Raw genomic sequence first — 20563 nt, 5'->3', positions numbered from 1 at the left:
CAAAGGCTTTTTCTTTTCATAAAAAAAATGACCACGTATAGTAAGGCTTTTTGTTTTCATAAAAAAATGACCATTTATAGGGCTTTCTTTAAAACAAACTTGTAAATTACAGTAACAAAAGTATAATAGGAATATTCCATCAGTCAGCCTAAGAGAAGATGCATACAGTGATTTTACCATCTCATCCAACGGTCTCATCCAACTGCTATATAGCAACAGATGAAGACTAGAAAAATACAAGTGGCACTGCAAAATAGTAAAACATAAAAAAGGGCATAAACTGCGACAACACAGCAAGAAAGACCACTTTACTTTGGTGGGAGGATTTTTTTTTTAATGTGTACAAAAGGCTCTAAAGACATGTTGGAAATGACAGAGGTAGGCAATAGACATGAGCATAACACTATTCAGAAAATTAATAAATCAATTAAAAGTGATCATTACGGGTTATTCCATGCCAAATCACCTAATGGGGTTGCCCAAGCCAATTTAACTAAAATTTTAGAACACAACATGTGACTTGGTTCAAATGCCAAGCCTCTGAATGACCCGCTCTACTACCTGAGCCATGACCCAACTAACGATATGAAAGCAATAGTCGCTGCCTTTGAAAACATTTGCAATTGCTCGCCACAAGGACTGTGGTGTAGAGTTGCAGAATATTGGGAAATTATTAACTCACATTGAAAATTTTATATATATTTTTTTTTTAAAAAGGCAAGGCTTTGCATGTCATATTAAGAACTTAAAAAGGCTCACGAGGACAAAGCTTGCGGTGGCCTAAAACAGCACTGTACCTAAGGAAATTACATTTTTATCATCTATTGAAAGAACTATTTTTTCCAAGCAGCAAAAGAAGCAATCTCAATAATGTATTCTTAGCTGAAGAATTGTAACCCTAACCCTAGCCCTAACTCTTAAGTTTGCATCTGAGTGGTCAAATTCAGATAAAAGCGTACAATTTATTGCATGTTATTATTTTTTCGATATATTGTGCAGCCCTACTTTAGCGTATATCATCATATTTGCTAATAAATATCCTTAGCAGTTGAGGTTCATTAAAAAAAATATTCAAGAGTAGCATATTTGCTCTTGAGCAATGTTTCACTTGAGATGTGACCCCCTCCCTGCAGTCTCAAAGTCTTTGGGGCCATTTGAGTAAGCTTGTCATGTAATCTATTTTTAGCCTGTGTGTGCGCTGAAATCTAAACAAATTCAAATTGTACTCCGAGTGTACTGAAATCAACTTTAGAAATATAGAAATTGTCAAAAAGCTAGGGTTCGCACGGCATGCTACTAGATTTGAGTGAAGTTCCACTTGAAGGTCTCGCGGAACGAAAAATGGGAGAGCGTAAGAGTCACGTGTGAAGACATGAGGCCAGCGTGGTAGCGCGTACTTCCCTTTGGACCAATCACAGCCTCCCTCTGGACACACTCGCGCGACATCAGTGCAGTAGGCCGGCAGAAGTGTGTGCAGAAGGAGCGGCCATCACGAAGGCGGGGCGTCCTGCTTCTGGTAGATGGACGCTTTGTCTTTCAGGAGGTCCACACACAGGTGACAACTCCAGCTCCCTGATGGCACACACACAGACTTGTAGTCAGTGGCAAGTGGTGAACACATAAGAACCCTGTACACGTACCCTCTGGGGGTTCCGCCATGGGCGGCTTGAGACAGTACATGTGGTAACCTCGATCACAGTCGTCGCAGAAGAGTAGTTGGTCCTTGAAGATAAAATAGAAACCGAATCTATCAAAAGCATTTTTAAATCTTTTGTCATCCATCCGTCATTAAAGGCGGGTGAACTCACGTCATTCTCGGAGGTGCCGCACATGTTACAGCACTTGCATTCGATGCACTGCCAGCGATACGTCTTGACGGCGGCCATCATGATGGGGGTGAACTGCAGGCAGGATGGGTGGCCTAAACCCACCACACTTCTTTTAGCACATTTGAGTGAGGGTGTGGAGGAGGGGACTAGTGTGCCATTCCCAACCTGAGCGGCCGCAGTCAGAGCAGGACACCAGCTCTTCGGACTGGCCCGTCTTGTGGTTGGTTTTGGAGTCTCCCAAGCAGAAGTCGCAGTACTTGTTGGGCAAGGCCAGCCCATCCGGACCTCTCTTTGGGGCTGATCCAGACATGAGACAAGCTCAAGTACAACAGCGCCACCTACAACATTCAAGCAAGCCAAACCAGCGTCGAGCGCTTACTTTTGGGAGTCTCTGGCAGCGGTGGCTCGCTGGCCTCCATCTCCTCCGTCTCTTCGCCCTCCTCGTCGGCCAGATGCGAGTGCGTATAGTGGTAGCTCAGGCCCGGGCGGTTCTTGTAGCGCTTGCCGCAGACTGACGCCGGAACACCGGAAATGACAACGACATGCGTGACCACCACATAGGCTGGAAAGTGCTCTTGACAATGTTTCACCGACAACCTTTTTCATTTTTTACACATGGAGTACAATATGAGCAACCACAGGCAATTAAATATCTTCATATTCACAAATTACTTCATCAAGAAGATGGTAATGTAAATAGTACACTCAAACACAACCACTTTCAAGCAATACCAATTAAATGCAATTAGGGGGCAGTACTGTGCAAATTACAGTATGTCAATTAAAAAGGTGACTACATAGTTATTAGGGCTCGTAAATGTAGGGTTAGGGTAAATGTAAAGTACACTCAAACACAACCACTTTCCAGCAATACAAATTACATGCCACGAGATGGCGGTATTTCACCAGACAAAGAGAAACTAGAAATATCTTCCAAAATTACTTTGTGATCAATTACTAAAAAAAAAAAGTAAATACAAACATTTCATAAAAAACTTTTAGGGGGAAATGGTTAAATGTTATTTGAGATGAATAATATTTCACATCATCACTTCAAAAGGTATTTCAAAATTATCTAAAACTATTATCAAAAGGTTGCTTCCCTCAAAATATTAAGTGAAAAAATAACTAGAGACACATAAAAACTTAAAAATAATAAGAATATTAAATTCATAAATAGATATAAAAGTTTAACCACACAAGAGGATGAAACATACCAGAACCTTTTTTTCCCAGGTCTTAAAACGATCAAATGGTGCACAGCGGGGAGTGAAAAGACAAAGGATGAAGCACGTACATAGAAAAAAAAAAAATCACATGCTTCTATCTACGAGGTTAATGAAGCAAAAAACAAAGCACAACGTCCATATAGTGTGAAGATGACAAATCACTATCAGTGCCCTCTGAATTAGGTCGCGAGCCACAAAAAATGTGAGTCAAACTGAAGAGTGTGGACGACAAAGCACAAGTAGCACACCAGGACATGACATGCAATCGACGTAAGAAGGAAGCTGATGTACCTTTTTCAGAAGGTTTGGAAATATGCTTTTGTTTGATAGCGTCTGAAAGAGAGGGGAGGAGACAAGAAAGCACAGACAGACACTCAGAAGAATGTGACTGCCCTCCAGTAGAAACATAAGACACATAAAGAAGTAGATGAAGCCTACAGTAGCTTGGCTAGCTGACGGGATTACAGGGAGCAGAGACAAGATGGAGGAGGGGGAGACAAAGTCGTGGACGGGCGGCGTCACTCACTGTCGCACACGTATGGCTTGTCGCGTTCCTCCAACGCCGCAGAGTCCAGCTTCTTCTTGCTGCTGCTGCCCACGCCGCGACCCTGAACACGCGTGCACACATATATGCACAATCTCAAAACTGACATCTCCTTTATACAAATGGTTCAACTGTGTTTTGTCCCAAGCAATCTTTTACCTTCCCCTTGCCTTTGCCTCTTCTCTTGGGCGTGTCTTCCTCGTAGTCCTCATCATCCAGGTCATCTAGGAAGTCATCGGGTTCCAGGATTTTCTGGGGTGGGCGGGCACACGCGGGTGAGGGTGTGTCAGAACAGGATTTTATTTTTATTCATTTCGCACTAAATAATTGGTGAACTCACTTGTACATGAAACCAAAATGATTAAAAAAAAAAGGAAATATTTTATATTTAACTATTTTATTTCTAATGATTAATGTTAATTAATGATGATTTTTGGTAATAATTAAGTCAACACAAACAGACCATGGTAAATTTTCTTCAAAGTTTTTAGACTATTTTTAACCTATAATCTCTACCTTAATCCAAACACCTTTTTTAAAAATAAACTGAGATAATGCAGTTGCACAAATGTACACACCCATTTATAGAAACTGTGTTCAGTTATTTTCTAATTTAATCCTTAAAATAACCCTCCAACTGTCTGTAGTCACATTAAAACTAACCCACTTTTTAAACACAGTGTCAATGTATTCCCACAACCGCGTAAGGTGAACTGAAATATAGCGACAGCCCTTGAGCACAAAAGTTTGCACACCCTTTGTTTGGAGTATCACAAGTATGCGTGGAGAAGAAGAACCTTTCTGATGCGTGTGGCAGGGTTCAGGCCGACGGAGTAGTCGCTGGTGTTGGAATCTTCCTCAGACGCTCGGGGATCGACGGGTGTGCGTTTCTCCAGAGAGTCGCCCTTTAGCAAGGCCTCCAGGCTGCTCCCGTCAGACAAGAGTGCGTCTTTCTTCGGTCCAAAATCGATCTCTGCGCAGTCAAACGCAATAGGTTGATATATATAGTCGATTTGAGTATTCTTTAAGAGCATCCCACTGCAAAATACCTGACTTGGCCGAGGGGAAAACTAGCCGAGGGTCCTCGGGGGGGTGAGATCTTCTCTTCTTCCTCCACCTCCTGGAAGGGTAAGTGTAGAGCTGCCCCGGAGCCCTGCCTGAAGAACAACACAACTTCTATGAAACCTCATCTTGTATGCTTCTTTACACTTACAACTCTTCTATCATCAGTACAGGGCCTTTCTAATATCGTGTGGCGAGAGGCAGAAAACTGCTGATTCCTACCAGGCCCCCTGTGCCTCTTCTCCATCCAAATGTAGCAGTTGCTCTGAGCCACGCCGGTCTGGGAGTCGAGGAAGGGCATGCGCACACTCCTCTCCGCGCACAGACGAGCGTTGTAGTTATGGCATTGCTCCATGGCATCTCTGTAGTATTGTTCACCCAACCTGCTGACACACAAAAAACAAAAACATTACTGCTGTGGAATTTCAACTTCAGAAGTCGAAGCAGCCAAGTGTCTCCCTTTACCATGAGATTACATATTGGTAGTTAGAGGGGGTGCATTATGTTGATCATTGCTGCCATAAATCATCAGACCTGAGACAAATAAAATGTTTCACTTTTTGAAAGAAATTAAATGGACTTTACCTCAATATTCAAACGTTTTGCCACCCAACTGAATGTTATTCATCCTGTACAGCGAGTACTCTTTTACATAGCGCCCCCTGGTGTTCGCACTGAGACCCAAGGCTACATTCAAGTGAAAAGTGTGCAAAAGCACAGTTTTGTTAAAATGTCAATAATGATATGTGGGGGGGGGGGAATTAAATATGAATGAAATTTATGCCATGCTCAAGAAACGTTTGGGGTTTTGAACAATAATTGATTAAAATAACGTTTTATTCACAACTGCAATACATAATGGCATACATTTAAGTAGTGCCAAGTCCGTTACATTTATTGTGCAACAATTTCAACAAGTGACAAAAGAGTCCCAACTCAGAAGAGCAGTCCAGAAAAAGCACACCAAAAAATCAGCAAATAGTCCCACAAAAAAAACGAATTTGTGAATTAGAACCGTACTTACGGGGATCAATCCATTGCAAAGTGATGACTATTTTTACCGTTGACATTTATACAACTACAATATGTGCTTGTTAAATACATTACTTAAACTTTAAACGGGTTGGAGGAAAGTTTAGGTGACACCGAGTTCAAGGACAGCTTGGTGTTTCCATGGCATCAGAACTCCCTAACGCACCTGCCGTAAAACATCAAGTTCGAGCACAACTGAGTGACGACGCAGAAAATCGAGTCCTTAAAAACTGCAGTTCAGACCGAACTCGTGCGATAATACTTTGAATGGGTGACATGATGAGGAGTATTTAATGCAATTTTAAACTTTTACTCAATCAGTTCCCCCAAATCGCCAACTTTGGCTAACTTTAGCCAATTAGCGTCACAGACACCTTGCGTGTGTGGAACCAAACGACGTGAGCTAGCTGTCAAAAGAACGTTGCAGGCTTCAAAATAACCATAAAAACCATTTCGGTCACTGCCACAAATGCACACATATCGTAGCATATTATAATTGCTGTATCACAGTGAGTCGACACATTGAAAATGTCAAATGCGTGCTTGCTAACTGGACGAGATCAACTGAACACTCGACGCTCGAACAGCGTTTGGTAACCTTCAAGCGTCCAAGTTGCAATCTTGTTCGTGGTACCCAGCGACGGGGCTGGCAGTCTAATAATGAAATGTTCGTCGTACTTTGGCCGCAACTTTTGTCGACTAAAAGCGAGAGAAATGTGTGGGAAAGTGAAACACTTACAGTTTGACAACATTCTCGACAACAGCTGCCATCTTGCTTCAGTGCGGCCAAAGAGGCTGCTGGGAAACTTCCGCCCCCGCACGCGGAACAGGCAGGGAGGCACTTAGTACCGTCTAGTGGCCATCTTTAGTCATTGCAGAGGCTTTAGTCATACGTGACGTCATTTGAGTAAGTGGACCCCCGTTTATCGCGGGGACACCACACGTAAAAGTTGAGGTTTGTGATTGAGCCAAGGTGGACAGATACAGTTTAATTGGAGTGTCTGACATCTAGTGGAAGAGCAATTGTTTTCCCCGTTAATATATCACTGACATTGAAAGATGAATGAAAACATTTGATACATGACGATTCAAATGAGAAACGCAGATTGTCGCAATAGACGTAATATACGAGTCACATAATCTCTGTAATTGCCCGCGAGCGCATGCAATGCTTTGCTTTTTAACGTATCATTTCTAAATCAGTCGTAATGCTGCATATATGGTGCAACGCAGGTATCGCTGCTTGACGGGCATGAATAATTTTGTTTTGTAAAGCGTCTTTGAATGTCCAGAAGTGCTCTATAAATAAATATAGATAGATAGATAGATAGATAGATAGATAGATAGATAGATAGATAGATAGATAGATAGATAGATAGATAGATAGATAGATAGATAGATAGATAGATAGATAGATAGATAGATAGATAGATAGATAGATAGATAGATAGATAGATAGATAGATAGATAGATAGATAAACTAAAATTAATCAAAAATTAAAATTATATATATGTGTCTACCAGACGGGCTTGATTAAACTGAATGAAATACTTCTAAGCGGAAAGTGGAAATTTTCAAATGTCAGCGTTGACATGGGTTTGGCGCTTGCTTTTGAGCCTCGGTTCAGGTCGCAGGTTCTTGGCTCCTTACTCCACCAAGAACTGGGTTCGGGCGATTTCGTGGTGGCAGGCGAGGTGGAAGTCGTGCGCCCGCTGCGGTACGAGCGTGCAGAGGTTGTCTGGGGCAAACTGTTAAACTTTGCTGTTTCGTTCCCCCAGTAATTCATGAAGAATATCCAAGTTCATAATTTACTCCCCAAAAAACAGCACATCTTTGATTAAACCAGATTTTATTCTTCCTAATGTTGTAGCTGTAGATACAGAAGTCAACAAACATTTCTGGAATTGTAATGAAAATGCTCCACGGCACACTGACACCATGTGGAAGAGTCTGCTATTACAGACACGTACCTGAAAATGGACAGCAATTACACTTTTTTGCAACAAGTTGCATTAGTAACAGCAGTAGTAATAGTAACAACAGTAGCAATAATGATCATAATAGCAATTAATAATAGTTGTGTTATTAACAACTACAGAAAACATTGTCCAAAGTAAAGAGAAAATGAAAGTTTTATCCAATGCTGCAAGACAAACCACTGGATGAAAAAAAAATTACAGTTTCAACCAGTCTGCGATTACCCTGCCTCTTTCAACAAAAAAATAACCCTTTTTCAGTGCTCTTGTTCTTCATTCAGAACTTTTATTTTCACGAGTGCTCTCGAAGCCTACTAACTTTTCGTTCTTGTCCTCTGAAGAGAGTTTGCACACGCTTCAAGCATGCGGTACAGTGTTCATGTGAGGGTGGAAGAGAGAGAGCACTTATGCATTTTTTTTTTTTTTTTTTGCTTCGATGACCAATTTGGCCCAATTCATATACATTCAAATGTTAAGACCTTTGACCTAAGGACTCATCCACTGTGACATTTGAATCATTGTGCTCAATGTAACTAACAGTGCCAATGGTCACTTGTTTATGCATTATTAACCTTCGTATCTTGGCTTCCTCAGACTGTCGACCAAAGTGGACGTTTGGTCACCCTGTACTCGGATTGGAGCAATGGTTGTACTGGTTCCACAATCATTTGGAACTACAAAATAAGGCCAAGCATTACAGTTCAAACCAGTGCAACCATTATGTAGGCTTACATCTCCCTCTGTCAGTCTCATTGTGATCAGCATGTAACGGATTACGATTATCAAATCAAGTGTAACATAGCCCAAACATTCCAGTTCAGTATTGTTATCTCTCTTTGAATTTTGGCAGTGAGAAAAGGCAAATTGACACCTGGATGAAAGTGACAATAATTATCAATATGTATTAATAGAAAACTGCTCTACCACCTCACAGAATACCGTTGGACATGTACAGTAATTGGAAGATTCTAATAGAATGCCTAATGTCTTTTTTCCATTAACTGAGCTATCTTATTTCTAGAGATTATAGATGCCAATTACTTATATTGTTCTTCCACCCTGATAATGAAGCGATCACGTTCTCAGCATAAATCCACACAGATGGGTTAATGGTGATACACAAAGATAACCTACAGTATAATCATGCCACAAAGCACAAATATCATTTAAGGATTTAAAACGTGTCCCTACTTAACAGGACCTTGATGTTTTTATCACATTCGGCCAACATATATAGTCCGTACCCGAATTAGATCACATTCTTATCTCACGTGTGAAAGCTTATTTTGGAAAGGGTTTGAATGAAGGGTATAGGTAGGTTTGTGAACAGGGGTCCGGGGTATCGTTTCAAGTAAGGCGGCACTCTGGCAGCACAAAGTGTATATTCTGCTTCCCTACATCAAATCCACACCAGCCATGCCAACTGTGACTGGACACGTGCTGCCATCTGTCCAGTTCTGCCACACCAAATGTGCTTCAGCTTATTATCTACTAACAGCCCCAGAATACCAGTGATGAATGAAAAAAAACAACTCCTTGGTCATGTCAGTTTACAAAAACAGTAGTAACCCAAAAAATCGCCAGAAGAATCCCAGTAATATTTTGTATTTGTGTTCTATTCTCATCTGCATTTGAATACCAAAAAGTAGGATCCATCAGGCTGTTATTTAATGAGTAATATTGACGTGCAAACTCCACATCACAACTCACATCCACATGCGCACGCACACACACGCACGCACACACACGTACACACACGTGCACACACACGCACACACACACACTAGAAAAACTAATTTTCTCTGCTTTGTACAGACAAAAAAAAAATCAAGCAGAAAATTTCACTCCAATGATAATCAATTAGGGCAAATTTAGCAATACAAAAAAATCAAACTGCTTATTAAATATATAAATGTCCCAATTTAATTTGTGTTCACTTACTGCAGACTGCTAAAATTAAACGTGCTTTATTAAAAAAAAACTCACGTACCGTCATTCCTAAAAGAAATTATTATAATACATACAAGGATAAAGCCAATAGTCTCAACTAGTTTTACTTTCTCTCCACAACATGGATAATCAAGTCAATTAGTTTTCTTCAAACCAGCAATAACAAAAGATAAATAATAATTAGAACAGCATTAATATTGGTCAGGTTAATAACATCAAGCTCAAAGCAGAAAAAAGGGTCTGAGACAATTGCTCTCTAAAAGAGAAGAGCTTTCAGGGGGGGAGGGGGTCACATGGCAGGAAAACAGCACACACAATGCAAGAGAACTGAATTAGTGGACCTCGTCAAATAACATTGGTTGTATTAATGATGACCGTGTGCTGTATCTCTGAACGTGGGGCTTCTGTGATTATGATGCACTTGGTTGGGAAATACTTGTAAATCAAAAACAAAGCGACAGATAAAACCAGAGGAAAGAAAAGAGTACATTTTCTGTAGCTGTCGAAATACAGTGCGCCTCTGGGCTGCACTGAGACCATGTGTGGTTTGGGACTTGTACGTCTGCCTCGTTCAGTTAGTGGGTTGCTTCCATCTGAATTTTTTTTGGACAAAAGTTCTTATTTTTTCTTGCCAAAGAAGCTGAACCTTTTCTCCCGATCCTTATCTTTGCCATCTTTGTTGCGCATGGCCACGGCTCCGGTATCGCCTGAGCCGGGCGAGATGGGGGACATTGGGGGCATGGTCATGGCGCGGCTGAGAACCCGCGGACCTCCGGGCGAGTCTCCTGAGCCCGATGGAATGGAACTGATGATAGAGCGGATCCAGGCGCTCATTTCACTCTTGAGGTGGACAAAAGACACTTGTAATCAATCAATTCACAGCACAAATACATACAAGATATTTAGAAAGTCTATTGTATATCACCTCATCCTTTGCTTGGAATAGGAACTCTTTTCCATCTCCTAGCCTGAAAGCACACCATTCTCAAGGTCAGTTCACACTGACACTAAAGGGTGGTTCATTTACGATTTTTTTTTTTTGATGCAGCTCAGTTGTTTTTGCGCCGTCCATCCATTTAATTCGGAAATACAGTAATAAGGCAAAAGTGAGGTAATCCACTCACCGGAGCTTGAATACATGTTTCCTCTTCTTATAGTCATGTGCGATCTCACAAACAGCCTCTCCAAGGCTGATGGGGACCTCTCCGTGGTATGGAATCCCATTCGCGGCACTCTTGCCATCTTTATAGAAACCCAAACTTCCTTTTCTTAGGACGCAGTATACATTCTGCCATGACCTGTGAGATGACACAAAAGTAATTGGAAGTGTGTAAATGAACACACCCAAAAAATGCATTGTTTATTTTGATGTACATGTTTGTTACCTGGTAGCAGCCTTTTTACTGTGCGACTCCATTTCTTGTTTTCGACAAAGTATGCCCTCCATGGTGTCCGGGTCAGCGTCTGCTCCGCCTCGGCCCGGTAACGTGGCCGACGGGTCAAGGCGCGAGGACGCCAAGCCGCTGTCTCGACCTGGTCCGTTTTCCGATTCTGAGCCCTGTGGTTCAGAGCGGAACATTAGCGGAAGTGGGAGGTGGATAAGCGGAATGTTGGTGGGGGCAAAGCAGCTCTTCACAGGCTGACATGGAAAGCTTGAATGACAGTCGCTTCACGTATATCATCATTAAGTCAGTTCAGCAGGTCCGTATAATGACACATTATGGCAGCACTGCATGTGTGTTTAACTGTACATTAATGTGCACTTGAGACATACAATTTACACTACAGCCACACTTCCTGGAAACCTACATGCCACACCTGTCATAAATACTTCAGAAATTACACAGCCCGAAAATATAGATAGTACCCCTATGCTAATAAGGGGGAGGTAGCTAAGGTAACTGAAATATACAGGGAAGGGACTCGAACAAGCTACATATCAAATAAATACATCGCACCACATATACATCTCTACCTTTACTCGTTTCCTGGTCAGTATGAGCACATACATAAGAGCAAATGTACACTTGATCTATGAATGTGAATCATGCCTTGGAGTGCAGTTGCCAAACATGAGGCCATGACAAAATGATAAAGCGATGCTTATGACAGAGCGATGCCACTGCGGTTGACCAGGAGCTGAGTGGAGGCTACAAAGCTAACCAAGTCTTGGTACTCACACGCTGCGGCTGCTTTGGTTTACACACGCGCTTAGCCTCTGATTTCGATCCCACTGACAATGATAGCGATAGCGACTGCTGGTAAAAACGCAACAGGACATTGTTAAAAATTATACCAGTGTGTCTTTACTAACAAAACAATGCTGTCTTCCTGAGTAGTCTCATTCGTAGACTTTAAACTTGATCTTGTCATTTGACAAGCAGTCATTGTGGAATCTAAACATAGATGATGATGACGATGTACGTGCCACCATGCATTTATAACAATGTCGCGACATTGCTGATAAGTCAGACAAAGCAGACAGTACAGTTATACAATGTTTGAATGACACACTTAGAATCCAGGCCTTTTTTGGAATGCAAATGAAACAGGCATTACTGACAAGAAATGATTTGATTCACAATGTGAGGGTATATTTCTGATTGCTTTTAACGATTATTTCTTTTCAAAACTGAATGTGAATCACCAAAGGCAATCTCTCACCTGTGACGTGTCATTGTCACTGTGTACTCCGTTCACAGACACCGACTGATTCAGTGTGGTCTGGTCCAGACTGGTTCTGTTTGATGAATTGAGTGATAAGGCTCATTAGCAAACATAATGTTGACACTGTGTACCCGCGGCTTTATGTTTGATACAAATCAAACTTTGCTTTTTACCTGGCAGCTGAGTCATGCACTTGACTTTCTGCCTCAGATTGCACCACTTCCTCCACCGGCGCTGGGGTGGGGGGCCGTCGCGCCCTCTCCTCTTCCTCTCGCCTCCTCTGAATATCCTGCTCCTCCAACTGAAAAACACCCAGTCAGTTACCATTTCTAAAATGAAGCCCTCAAGACTGAGGAGTTAAACCTTACGTCACAATATTATTTGAATTTTGTCTACTCACTGTGGTAAGTTTCTCCAACTGGACAAAACGCTCCTCCCAGGAAGCGGCGAGTTTCTCAAAGGCCTCGTGGCGCTTTATTAGACTTTCCACCTCATCGACGTTGGAGCCGAGGTCTGCTGTCCGCACGAGAGGTTCTTGCCCGGCCAACCAAGACTCGGCGACGTAGGCGTCACGTCCAAATTGCAATACCTCGAGCACTGAAAGGCAAGCCAAGGAGAGAAATCTAGTTTCACTTTTGTGCAATGGAAGCAAATATTGCCAGCAGTAAAAAAAATAAGATGAGGTCACATACTAATTTGTAAATAATCCATCTTGTCCTGCCACTTTTTGTTGATTTTGTCTCTCTTTTCTTGTAACTGAGCGAGCTTTTCCCGGATCTGAAAACGAAGATGTGATGAGCAACGACATGGTCATAATGTTTATTGTAGTGATGAGCAACGACATGGTCATAATGTTTATTGTAAAGACTGAATCACAGCAAGAGAAAATGACCTCATCTGTGGCGTAGTGGTTATTGTTGATGAGTGTGTTCCCCATGTCAAAACAAGCTGTGAAGCTGTCTGCTCGGGTCTCAATCTCTGACTTGATGTCTTGATGATTTGCAATGACCAGGCCTGCGGAAGAGACATCCCTGCAACAAGAGAATACAAAGTCAGGTACGAGCAGCTATAATAAGAAACTCATTATGTACTAACCTGGGGCTGTCATGCGCATCGATTTGCAGGTTGACCCCATCCATCCAGAGCATGAGGTCTCGCACCATGTTGAAGAAGCGAAACTTTTCCACGGTGTCAAGGAGCAGCACCCTACGGGATTCGCCGGCCTTAAGAAGACCTTCCCAGGCGGAGCTTACAGCATGTTCACTCCGGTTAATGTCATCAGCTTTCTCTCCGGCGTAGGCCTTCTGCAGCCGCGCGGCATCATCTTGCACCTGGTTCACCTTGGGGTAAAAAGACAAAATGGAGAAAGTCAGTCTTCCACTCACAAAGCCTTTTATCACCAGGTCAGGTCACCTGTCCGCTGAGGGCCTGAATGTCATTTTCAAAAGTATTGTGCTGTCTGTGTAGATGCTGGACAGTGTTCAGATCCCGGCCAAGATCAGACGGCAGCGCCTCTCGCTTCTCCTTAACGCGGCCAAGAACTTCCATGGCATCCTGATGGAAGCGGTGCAGCTCATAGGAGGCTGCTAACATCTGCGTGCGTGTGTCAATCAACTCCAGCAGGTCGGCCCAGGCCTCGTTTAGGCCGTCCTTCCACTCGGCCACGCTGGCGTTCTCCGGGTGACCGGACTCAATGAGGTCGTCTGCCAGTCCGTTTACGCCGTCCACGCGCTCTTGGCCAATTGTGCTGGTGTCGCGGGCAAACTCACGGAACTTGTCCCTCAACATCTATGGGAAGTAAAAATAATTTCAGTTACATTTTCCATAGCATAGCACCATCATCAGGACACGCCGGCGGTGGAATAAAACGTACAGTGACATGCTCATAGTCCTGTCCTAGTTCATGCGAGCCAGCAACCATCTCCCTTTCTGCGATCCATTGTTCCAAATCATCCACCTCCCGCTTTAATTGGGTCAGACGAAGTCTTTCCTGAAGCCTCCCGCGGCGCTCCTCCGCCAGGTCTTTCAACCCAGCGTACAACTTGTCAACTTGTGCTTGTCGTAATGTGATTCTGTCACTGTCAAATTGAAACACAAAGCATGCCAATCAGTCGTTTGGAGTGTACTTTGCTCATAAACAGGTGTGAGACAACAGTCGATGCATTGTCTAACCTCTCTGGGTGTTCACTGGTAACCATTAACCGGCTGCTGTTGGCTAACTGGTGAATGGTCTGGGCATAGTCTTCGAGTGCTTGTTCCAGAGTCTGGTGCTTTTTCACCATCACTAGAGCACTCTGCTCATCCTGAGAGGCAAACAGTTACATGCATTTTCAATGAAGTCTGCCCGATTTATTTTGTCTCACCTTTGCCTTCTCTTCTGACATCATGTGCAATTCCTGCTCTCCCATCCAGGCCTCTGCCTCCGCCGCATCGGCGTAGAACTGCTGCGCTCGATTGGCCTCCACCAGACGAGCGTGGCGTTTGTCGGTCTCGCCAATCAGCTGGTCCCAAAGCTCTTTCAGCTCAACAAGGCGCTCCTCTAGAACAGACTGTCGCTCGGTGTCAACCTGGCTTTGAGTCTTTCCTCGCTTATGGATGTCATCAATGCGGGGTTGATGTCCCTGGATTTCCTTTTGCAGTGTCTGAATCAGAAACAAAAGACATGATCGGTTTGTGTAGCTGCTGTTCGGATCGGTCAGAAAAAATTTCCCGAGTTATAGATGAATGCATGATTCATCCTATTTCAGAGGCTAAAGGTTGACGTCACAATACCTGGTTCTTCTTGATAAGTAGCTGCACTGTAGGAAGATCCTTTCCATGCTCTGTGGAGGTTGCCAAGGGCATCCGTTCTTTCACCCACAACTATAGGAATGACATTCTGGTCAATTATGAATGAAGAATATTTATTTTTTATTTTTCGTACTCTTGAAAATTAACAAACGTGAACAAATATGTTTACTGATGCAACGTTCCTGCTAACAGGCCAGAAATAACACCAATGATTTTACACAAACTATCTTCAGTCGAAACACCAAGTGACTTTGAAATCCTGTTAATAGACTTTTTTTTTTAATCCAATATATAAAAATTAAACTCACTATTTCATCTTCTAGGTCTCTATTGAACTGATGTGCCTCTTTGGAGGCAAGTAGCCGCTGTCTCCGCAGTCTAAGAGGCTCCTGAAGGCTGGAAAAACTGTCAGTCACGCGCCTTTGTTGACCGTCCACCTCAGAAATTCCAGCATCTTCCTGAGACAAAGCCAAGGCTTGAGACTGCAGAGACTGCACCTCCTTCTCCCTGACCTCCATCTGGTGCTCCAGCATCTACACAGGCACAAAACAGAGTGTGAGACAATCAGTATTATTTGTCACTACCAAGGCATCACTAGCGTGGTCTACCTGATGCTTCTTGAGCAGGATGTTGACACTGGTCAAATCCTTGCCATAATCGTCACTATGCAGTTGACTGTCAAGGTTCTTCACCCAGCCATCCAGAGCACAGCAGCTTTGTGTAAACAGCTCTGCCCGATTAGCATCAAACAAGCACTGGGCTTTGGTGCGGGTGGTGCTCTCTAACTCCTCCCACTGACGCTGAAGGTCCTCCAGGGTTTGCTGAACAACAGGTTTCAACTCTGGCTTCTCTGCCACAAGAGCCTGGCCCTCCTGATATGAGACAAAGTGACAAGCATGAAAATGATTCTTGATTTCATCTCTGGGTGTAATTTTACATTCACACCTTATCGATTTTGTCCAGCCAGTCTTTGTTAGAGGCCAGCTCTGCCATGAAGGCCTGGTGTTTTTGCCACTTGCTGTGAAGATTTCGAGCCTCATCATAGGACATGTCCTGAGCCGTGAGCATCTTCTCATTAATCCATAATGTGAGCTAAACAATAGACAAAGGATATTAGGCAACAATGTTATCATTTGGGTTATTTCTACAAATGTGCTATATCCATACCTCCTGTCCATCTTGGAGGAAGTGCTGCAGTTCACGATTATCCTTAAGTTTTGCCAGCAATTCATTGGCGGTGTTCTTGTTCTTGAGATGCCTGGTCAAAGACAGCGAGATCATTAAATTGTGATGTCTTCACGAACGAAAAATGACCTGTTTGAAATATGCGCCAACCTTTCCTGAATAGAATCCACTTTCTCTTGGATCTTATCAGAGTTTGCGTTGCCATCGTTAATAAGGCGCCTTCCCGCCTCCACAACACCCGTTATCTTCTCCTCGCTGGCCTCTGTGGTGGTGAGGAAATCTTCATATTTTTTAATGGCCTCGTCCGCTCCTTGGAGACTTGCCGGCATCTCTGTGTGGGATAATACGTACTCCTACAAAGGGAGGAAAGGAATGTTCTGTATGAACTGTAATCTAATTCTGCTCTTTCTTGACAAGCACTTTAACACAAAATACAGTGACGCCGAGACATATTACAGACATCATTTTAGAAAGGAATGCTTTTTTTCCTGTCTGGGTTCAACTGGCTAATTATCTAGGTTTAACATGTCTTTTGTTACTCATTCATGACTGCAACATTGTGATTCTCCGCTCAGCACACCAACCGGCAGTCTAGTATTTGCTCAAAGCTAGCTCAGACTGTATATTTTTAGAACCATTGTGGTCATAGGAAGAAGCCTTGGTTTTGCAGTTTTTTCCTAACCTGGCTATTGAGGAAGGCCTCCGCCTGCTTTGCATCCCTCAAGAAGGTCTGGAAGTCGAATGCTTGGGCCAAAAGACTGTGCCGGTTCTCCCACATTTGACGCAGCTCATGCCAGCCGGTATCCAACGCCTGGAGTCTTTGGGCCAAGAACATGTGCTGGGCATCCGTTTGACCTTGGGTCACCTCCTCACCGACCACTCGCATCTTCTCATAGTCGTCCTTATAGTTATCCACTTCATTTTTGATATTCTCGTGCTGGGCTAGCAAACTCTCAGCCTCAACCAGAGAGGTGGGAATGTCCTCCGAGGCCACGGCTGTCTGGGTGCGGGATAGCCACGACTGGAAGTCATCAAGATCCCTGAGGAAGCCCTGCAGCTTGCTGGCCTCACCCAGAGACTCTTCACGCCGTTTCATGGTGGAGTTCAACTCCTCCCACACTTGCTGTATCCCTGCCAGGCGATCTTGAATCTCCCCTGCTTGATCTGGATGCTCTTTAGCCAGTTTTTTGGCCTCCTCTGTCAGGTCATTTAACTTCCCCTGTAAGGACACAAACAATAATTTTTAACTCCTTCATGGTTCCACATTCCAAGAGTGAGGTCACTACATACCTGGATAGCTTCGAGGTCTCTCTCCATGCCGGTGAGTTTGCGCTGTAGCGCCATCACTCCAGTCAGATCATTTCCCAAGCTCTGAGTAGATTCTATCACTTTGGTCTTTTCTTTCATCCAACTTTGGATCTCATTACATTCCAAGTGGTAATTTTGGATATTGAGGGCTGACTCCAGGCCTTGTTTCTTTTGACCAGCCAGTTTCTGGAATCCTTTCCACCTAAGGATGATAGTGACGGTAATTATTTATGTTGTGTTGCTTTGTGCCTGGGTCATTAGGGGCATCGTGTGTCAATTCTAACCTATTGTTCAGATGATCACGTGTCTGATGGATTTGGTCTTTGTTGCAGTTGTCTGAAGTCAGCAGCTGCTCAGCCACCCGGTTCACATCGGTGACACTGGTCCCTATGTTGTTCATTTCTGGTTCTAGTGTGTCAAACCTAAAGACACAAGACAACTCAATTCATTGACTGTACTAATTTGTACATTCAGGATCAGCAAAGCTGGCCTTTAAAAATTATATCGGCGCTGTGGGACTGTGTTTTTAACCAATCAAAGTTTAATTAAAAAGGGCCAGCTAGCATACAACAGTGTCAACATTTTTCCATTCTTTGATTGACAGGTCAGAGCAAAGCAAGTTCAACTAGGAAACACATCTAACAATCTAATAATCAGCAGCTCCGGTGAGTTATGATGCATTTAATCCATTTTTTTCATGTTTTTGTCATGTTATTAGATTAATATTGATTCTAAACTGCTCCAGATGATGTTTGTGGCACAGCTGTGTATGGTTTATATTGTGTTTTTGTATAGTATTGATGGATTCTGAAATTGCAGTGTGATAGTCTTTAAGACTCAAGTACCAGTTGCACGGCCCGCCATTGCATTCCAAGCTATACCTTGCGTATAATGCAAAGGAAATCCAGATTGTATAATTGCTGTGTTTTATTTCAATTACTTTGCGAGACTAATAAATGCTGTAATAGTCCTCATTGTTGTTTTTGACACTGACCTCTGCTGCACCACTTCCAAGTCTTCGAGTTTGGTCGGGATCTCCATGCCATGTAACCACTTCTCTTTTTCTTCCACCCAAAGTTGGCAGGCACCCGCCTCACTGAACATACGATAAAGTGCTAAAGCACCTTCCAGGGCCTGACGCCGAGACACTGACAGGGATTGTAGCTCATTATAGCGCTCCTCAATAGCAGGGAGCCGGCCCTCCACCTAAATCAACAATAAATTGTTAATTCAGTACTACAGAAAAGATTACATCATTTGGAATGCATGGAAAACAAACTAAGCACACCTCTGGGAACTTAGCATAAGATTGCGGCAGTGCTTGGTTCTGCTCATGCAGGGATTCAATGAGGGGTTCGTGGCTCTTAATCTCTTCCTCTACTTCCCTCTGCTTGCGAGCGAGTGTTTGGGTGGAGAACTCGTCATGGCCCACATCCTGACTAGACACCTGTCTTAGAGTTTCCATGAGCCAAGCATCCATGTCATTGGCATCTGTTAGGAACTGATGCAAGGCCACTGAGTCTTTAAGCTTCTGTTCTCTCAGTTTTGTCGTCTGTGAAAAAGAACAAGAAGTCGAATTGAGTTTTACTGGGGCATACTTGTCAAGTACATTTAAAGAACGTTGATGGCCACCCACCTCTTCCAGATGTGTCCACTGCGCACGAATGTCTTTAATATTCTCTCTGACCTCTGGGGCTCCAAAGTGTCCCTCGTTCACCAAAGCTTCCCCTGCAGCAATGCTGTTACGCAGCGGGCCGTAGCGTGCTGCCATCTCATCCCTGAAAGCCTCGTGTTTACTGAGCAGGTGAAGGGCAGAAGTAAGGTCGCGGCCGCACTCCCCGCTGGTCAGGATCTGCTCTTGCTCTCTGATCCAGGCTGCTTCCTCTCCCAAGTCCCACAGAAATTGCCAAAGACGACGAGAGTCCTCCAGGCGTTCTCTGCGCTGTCCGGCAAGCCGCCCGAGTTCCTCATAGGCTTGGCCCAGCAGGTCGACTTTTTCACTGACTAGCCCTGGCTCACACGGTGTGTAGGCTGGTAATTAAAAGGGAAAGAACACACAATTATAAATACAGTGTAAAATAGTCTCAATGAACAGAATGTGAAATTCTCACCCTGGTCATGAGAAGTGAAGCGTTTTGCAGCTCCCTGCACTGCTTTGATTCTCTCAGCCTGAGCTGAAATATCAGCTTCGACGAGAGTATGCTTCTGAAGTAGGTCCAAAACATCATGTAAATGTTTGCCACTGTCTTGGGACTGCAGACGACTCTACACACACACAAAACAATCAATGGTACAAAACTACCAAAGTGAGGAGCGTGTAACTGCTAATTACTCGCGGTAAATTGGCGCCACGTATGAAACACATTGGTACCTTCATGTCGGCCATCCAGTCCATGATGTAACGCATCTCTTCAAACAACCTCTGTAGGTCTCGATGAGCATTCAGCCGTTCTCTGCGTGCAGCGATGAGCTCCTTGAGGTATTCCCAGAGACGAAGCACATTGTCCCTTCTTGCGAGCACGCGTCGCACATCATGGTATCCCTCAACCTCCAGCTCTTTGGCAACAGCCTCAACGGCAGCCACGCGCTCCCAATACGCACCAATGTCCGTCTCGATTGCCTCGTGTTTACGGGTGGCAGCTTCCACCGCTCCCAAGTCAGTTCCAAAATTGTCCTGAAAATGAAACAAAATGAATCAAATTCCATTTCCCGTCTAATGTGTTTCTAATGCGGCTCTAGAAAAATTGCAAAGAATTACCTGAGACACCAGCCGCTGATTCTCACTTAGCCATGTTTCCCGCATAGCAGCTTTGCGGTCAAAACGTGCCGCAAGCATTTCCAGCTTTTCTTGGCGGATGAGTTCATTTCTGAGTGCCAACTCGCGTTCATGCTCCGCCTTTTCGAGTCGCTCCCATGCCTACGCATACAGGAATTGTAAACACAATACACTAACTACTACTACAATACACTAACTACTACTACAAAGACTA

At 43.6% G+C, this 20563-nt stretch overlaps 2 protein-coding genes across 9 annotated transcripts in view; both read right to left on the bottom strand.

Moving 5' to 3' along the window:
- Nucleotides 1-293: 293 nt before the first annotated feature.
- On the bottom strand, nt 294-6565 carry dpf2 (double PHD fingers 2). Of its 4 annotated transcripts, none has more exons than XM_049741689.2 (12): nt 6436-6565; nt 4887-5047; nt 4652-4759; nt 4400-4575; nt 3762-3854; nt 3585-3666; nt 3350-3391; nt 2209-2340; nt 1995-2126; nt 1809-1921; nt 1641-1722; nt 294-1572 (listed from the first exon to the last, which is right to left on the bottom strand). In XM_049741689.2, exons 1-12 carry the CDS (start codon nt 6465-6467, stop codon nt 1490-1492), a joined length of 1236 nt encoding a protein of 411 aa, XP_049597646.1. In that variant the 5' UTR covers nt 6468-6565; the 3' UTR covers nt 294-1489. The 4 variants fall into 4 exon arrangements, with proteins under 4 accessions (XP_049597646.1, XP_049597645.1, XP_049597648.1 ...); XM_049741688.2 differs by having other exon boundaries at nt 4887-5050; nt 6436-6515; XM_049741691.2 differs by lacking the exon at nt 3350-3391.
- Nucleotides 6566-7529: 964 nt separating this feature from the next.
- sptbn2 (spectrin, beta, non-erythrocytic 2) overlaps nt 7530-20563 on the bottom strand; it is a 28971-nt gene continuing 15937 nt past the window's right edge. For 2 of the 5 annotated variants that reach the window (XM_049741692.2, XM_049741694.2), the window contains 30 exons: nt 20332-20490; nt 19945-20247; nt 19685-19838; nt 19210-19604; nt 18862-19125; nt 18568-18779; nt 17858-17995; nt 17556-17775; nt 16948-17484; nt 16416-16618; nt 16248-16338; nt 16026-16172; nt 15689-15952; nt 15389-15613; nt 15063-15152; nt 14654-14932; nt 14463-14593; nt 14164-14368; nt 13704-14078; nt 13386-13630; nt 13183-13321; nt 12983-13067; nt 12691-12887; nt 12464-12591; nt 12288-12363; nt 11804-11881; nt 11009-11181; nt 10748-10921; nt 10549-10591; nt 7530-10463 (listed from right to left, as the gene is read on the bottom strand). In XM_049741692.2, the coding sequence (XP_049597649.1) occupies nt 10242-10463; nt 10549-10591; nt 10748-10921; nt 11009-11181; nt 11804-11881; nt 12288-12363; nt 12464-12591; nt 12691-12887; nt 12983-13067; nt 13183-13321; nt 13386-13630; nt 13704-14078; nt 14164-14368; nt 14463-14593; nt 14654-14932; nt 15063-15152; nt 15389-15613; nt 15689-15952; nt 16026-16172; nt 16248-16338; nt 16416-16618; nt 16948-17484; nt 17556-17775; nt 17858-17995; nt 18568-18779; nt 18862-19125; nt 19210-19604; nt 19685-19838; nt 19945-20247; nt 20332-20490 (5952 nt within the window). In that variant the 3' untranslated portion in view covers nt 7530-10241. The remainder of the gene's footprint in view (nt 10464-10548; nt 10592-10747; nt 10922-11008; nt 11182-11803; nt 11882-12287; nt 12364-12463; nt 12592-12690; nt 12888-12982; nt 13068-13182; nt 13322-13385; nt 13631-13703; nt 14079-14163; nt 14369-14462; nt 14594-14653; nt 14933-15062; nt 15153-15388; nt 15614-15688; nt 15953-16025; nt 16173-16247; nt 16339-16415; nt 16619-16947; nt 17485-17555; nt 17776-17857; nt 17996-18567; nt 18780-18861; nt 19126-19209; nt 19605-19684; nt 19839-19944; nt 20248-20331; nt 20491-20563) is intronic. The other 3 variants (XM_049741695.2, XM_049741696.2, XM_049741693.2) reach the window with 2 other exon arrangements.

Source organism: Syngnathus scovelli, chromosome 15, assembly GCF_024217435.2.
Source record: "Syngnathus scovelli strain Florida chromosome 15, RoL_Ssco_1.2, whole genome shotgun sequence".
Classification (NCBI taxonomy): Eukaryota; Metazoa; Chordata; class Actinopteri; order Syngnathiformes; family Syngnathidae; genus Syngnathus; species Syngnathus scovelli.
This window is presented reverse-complemented; position numbering and strand designations above follow the sequence as displayed.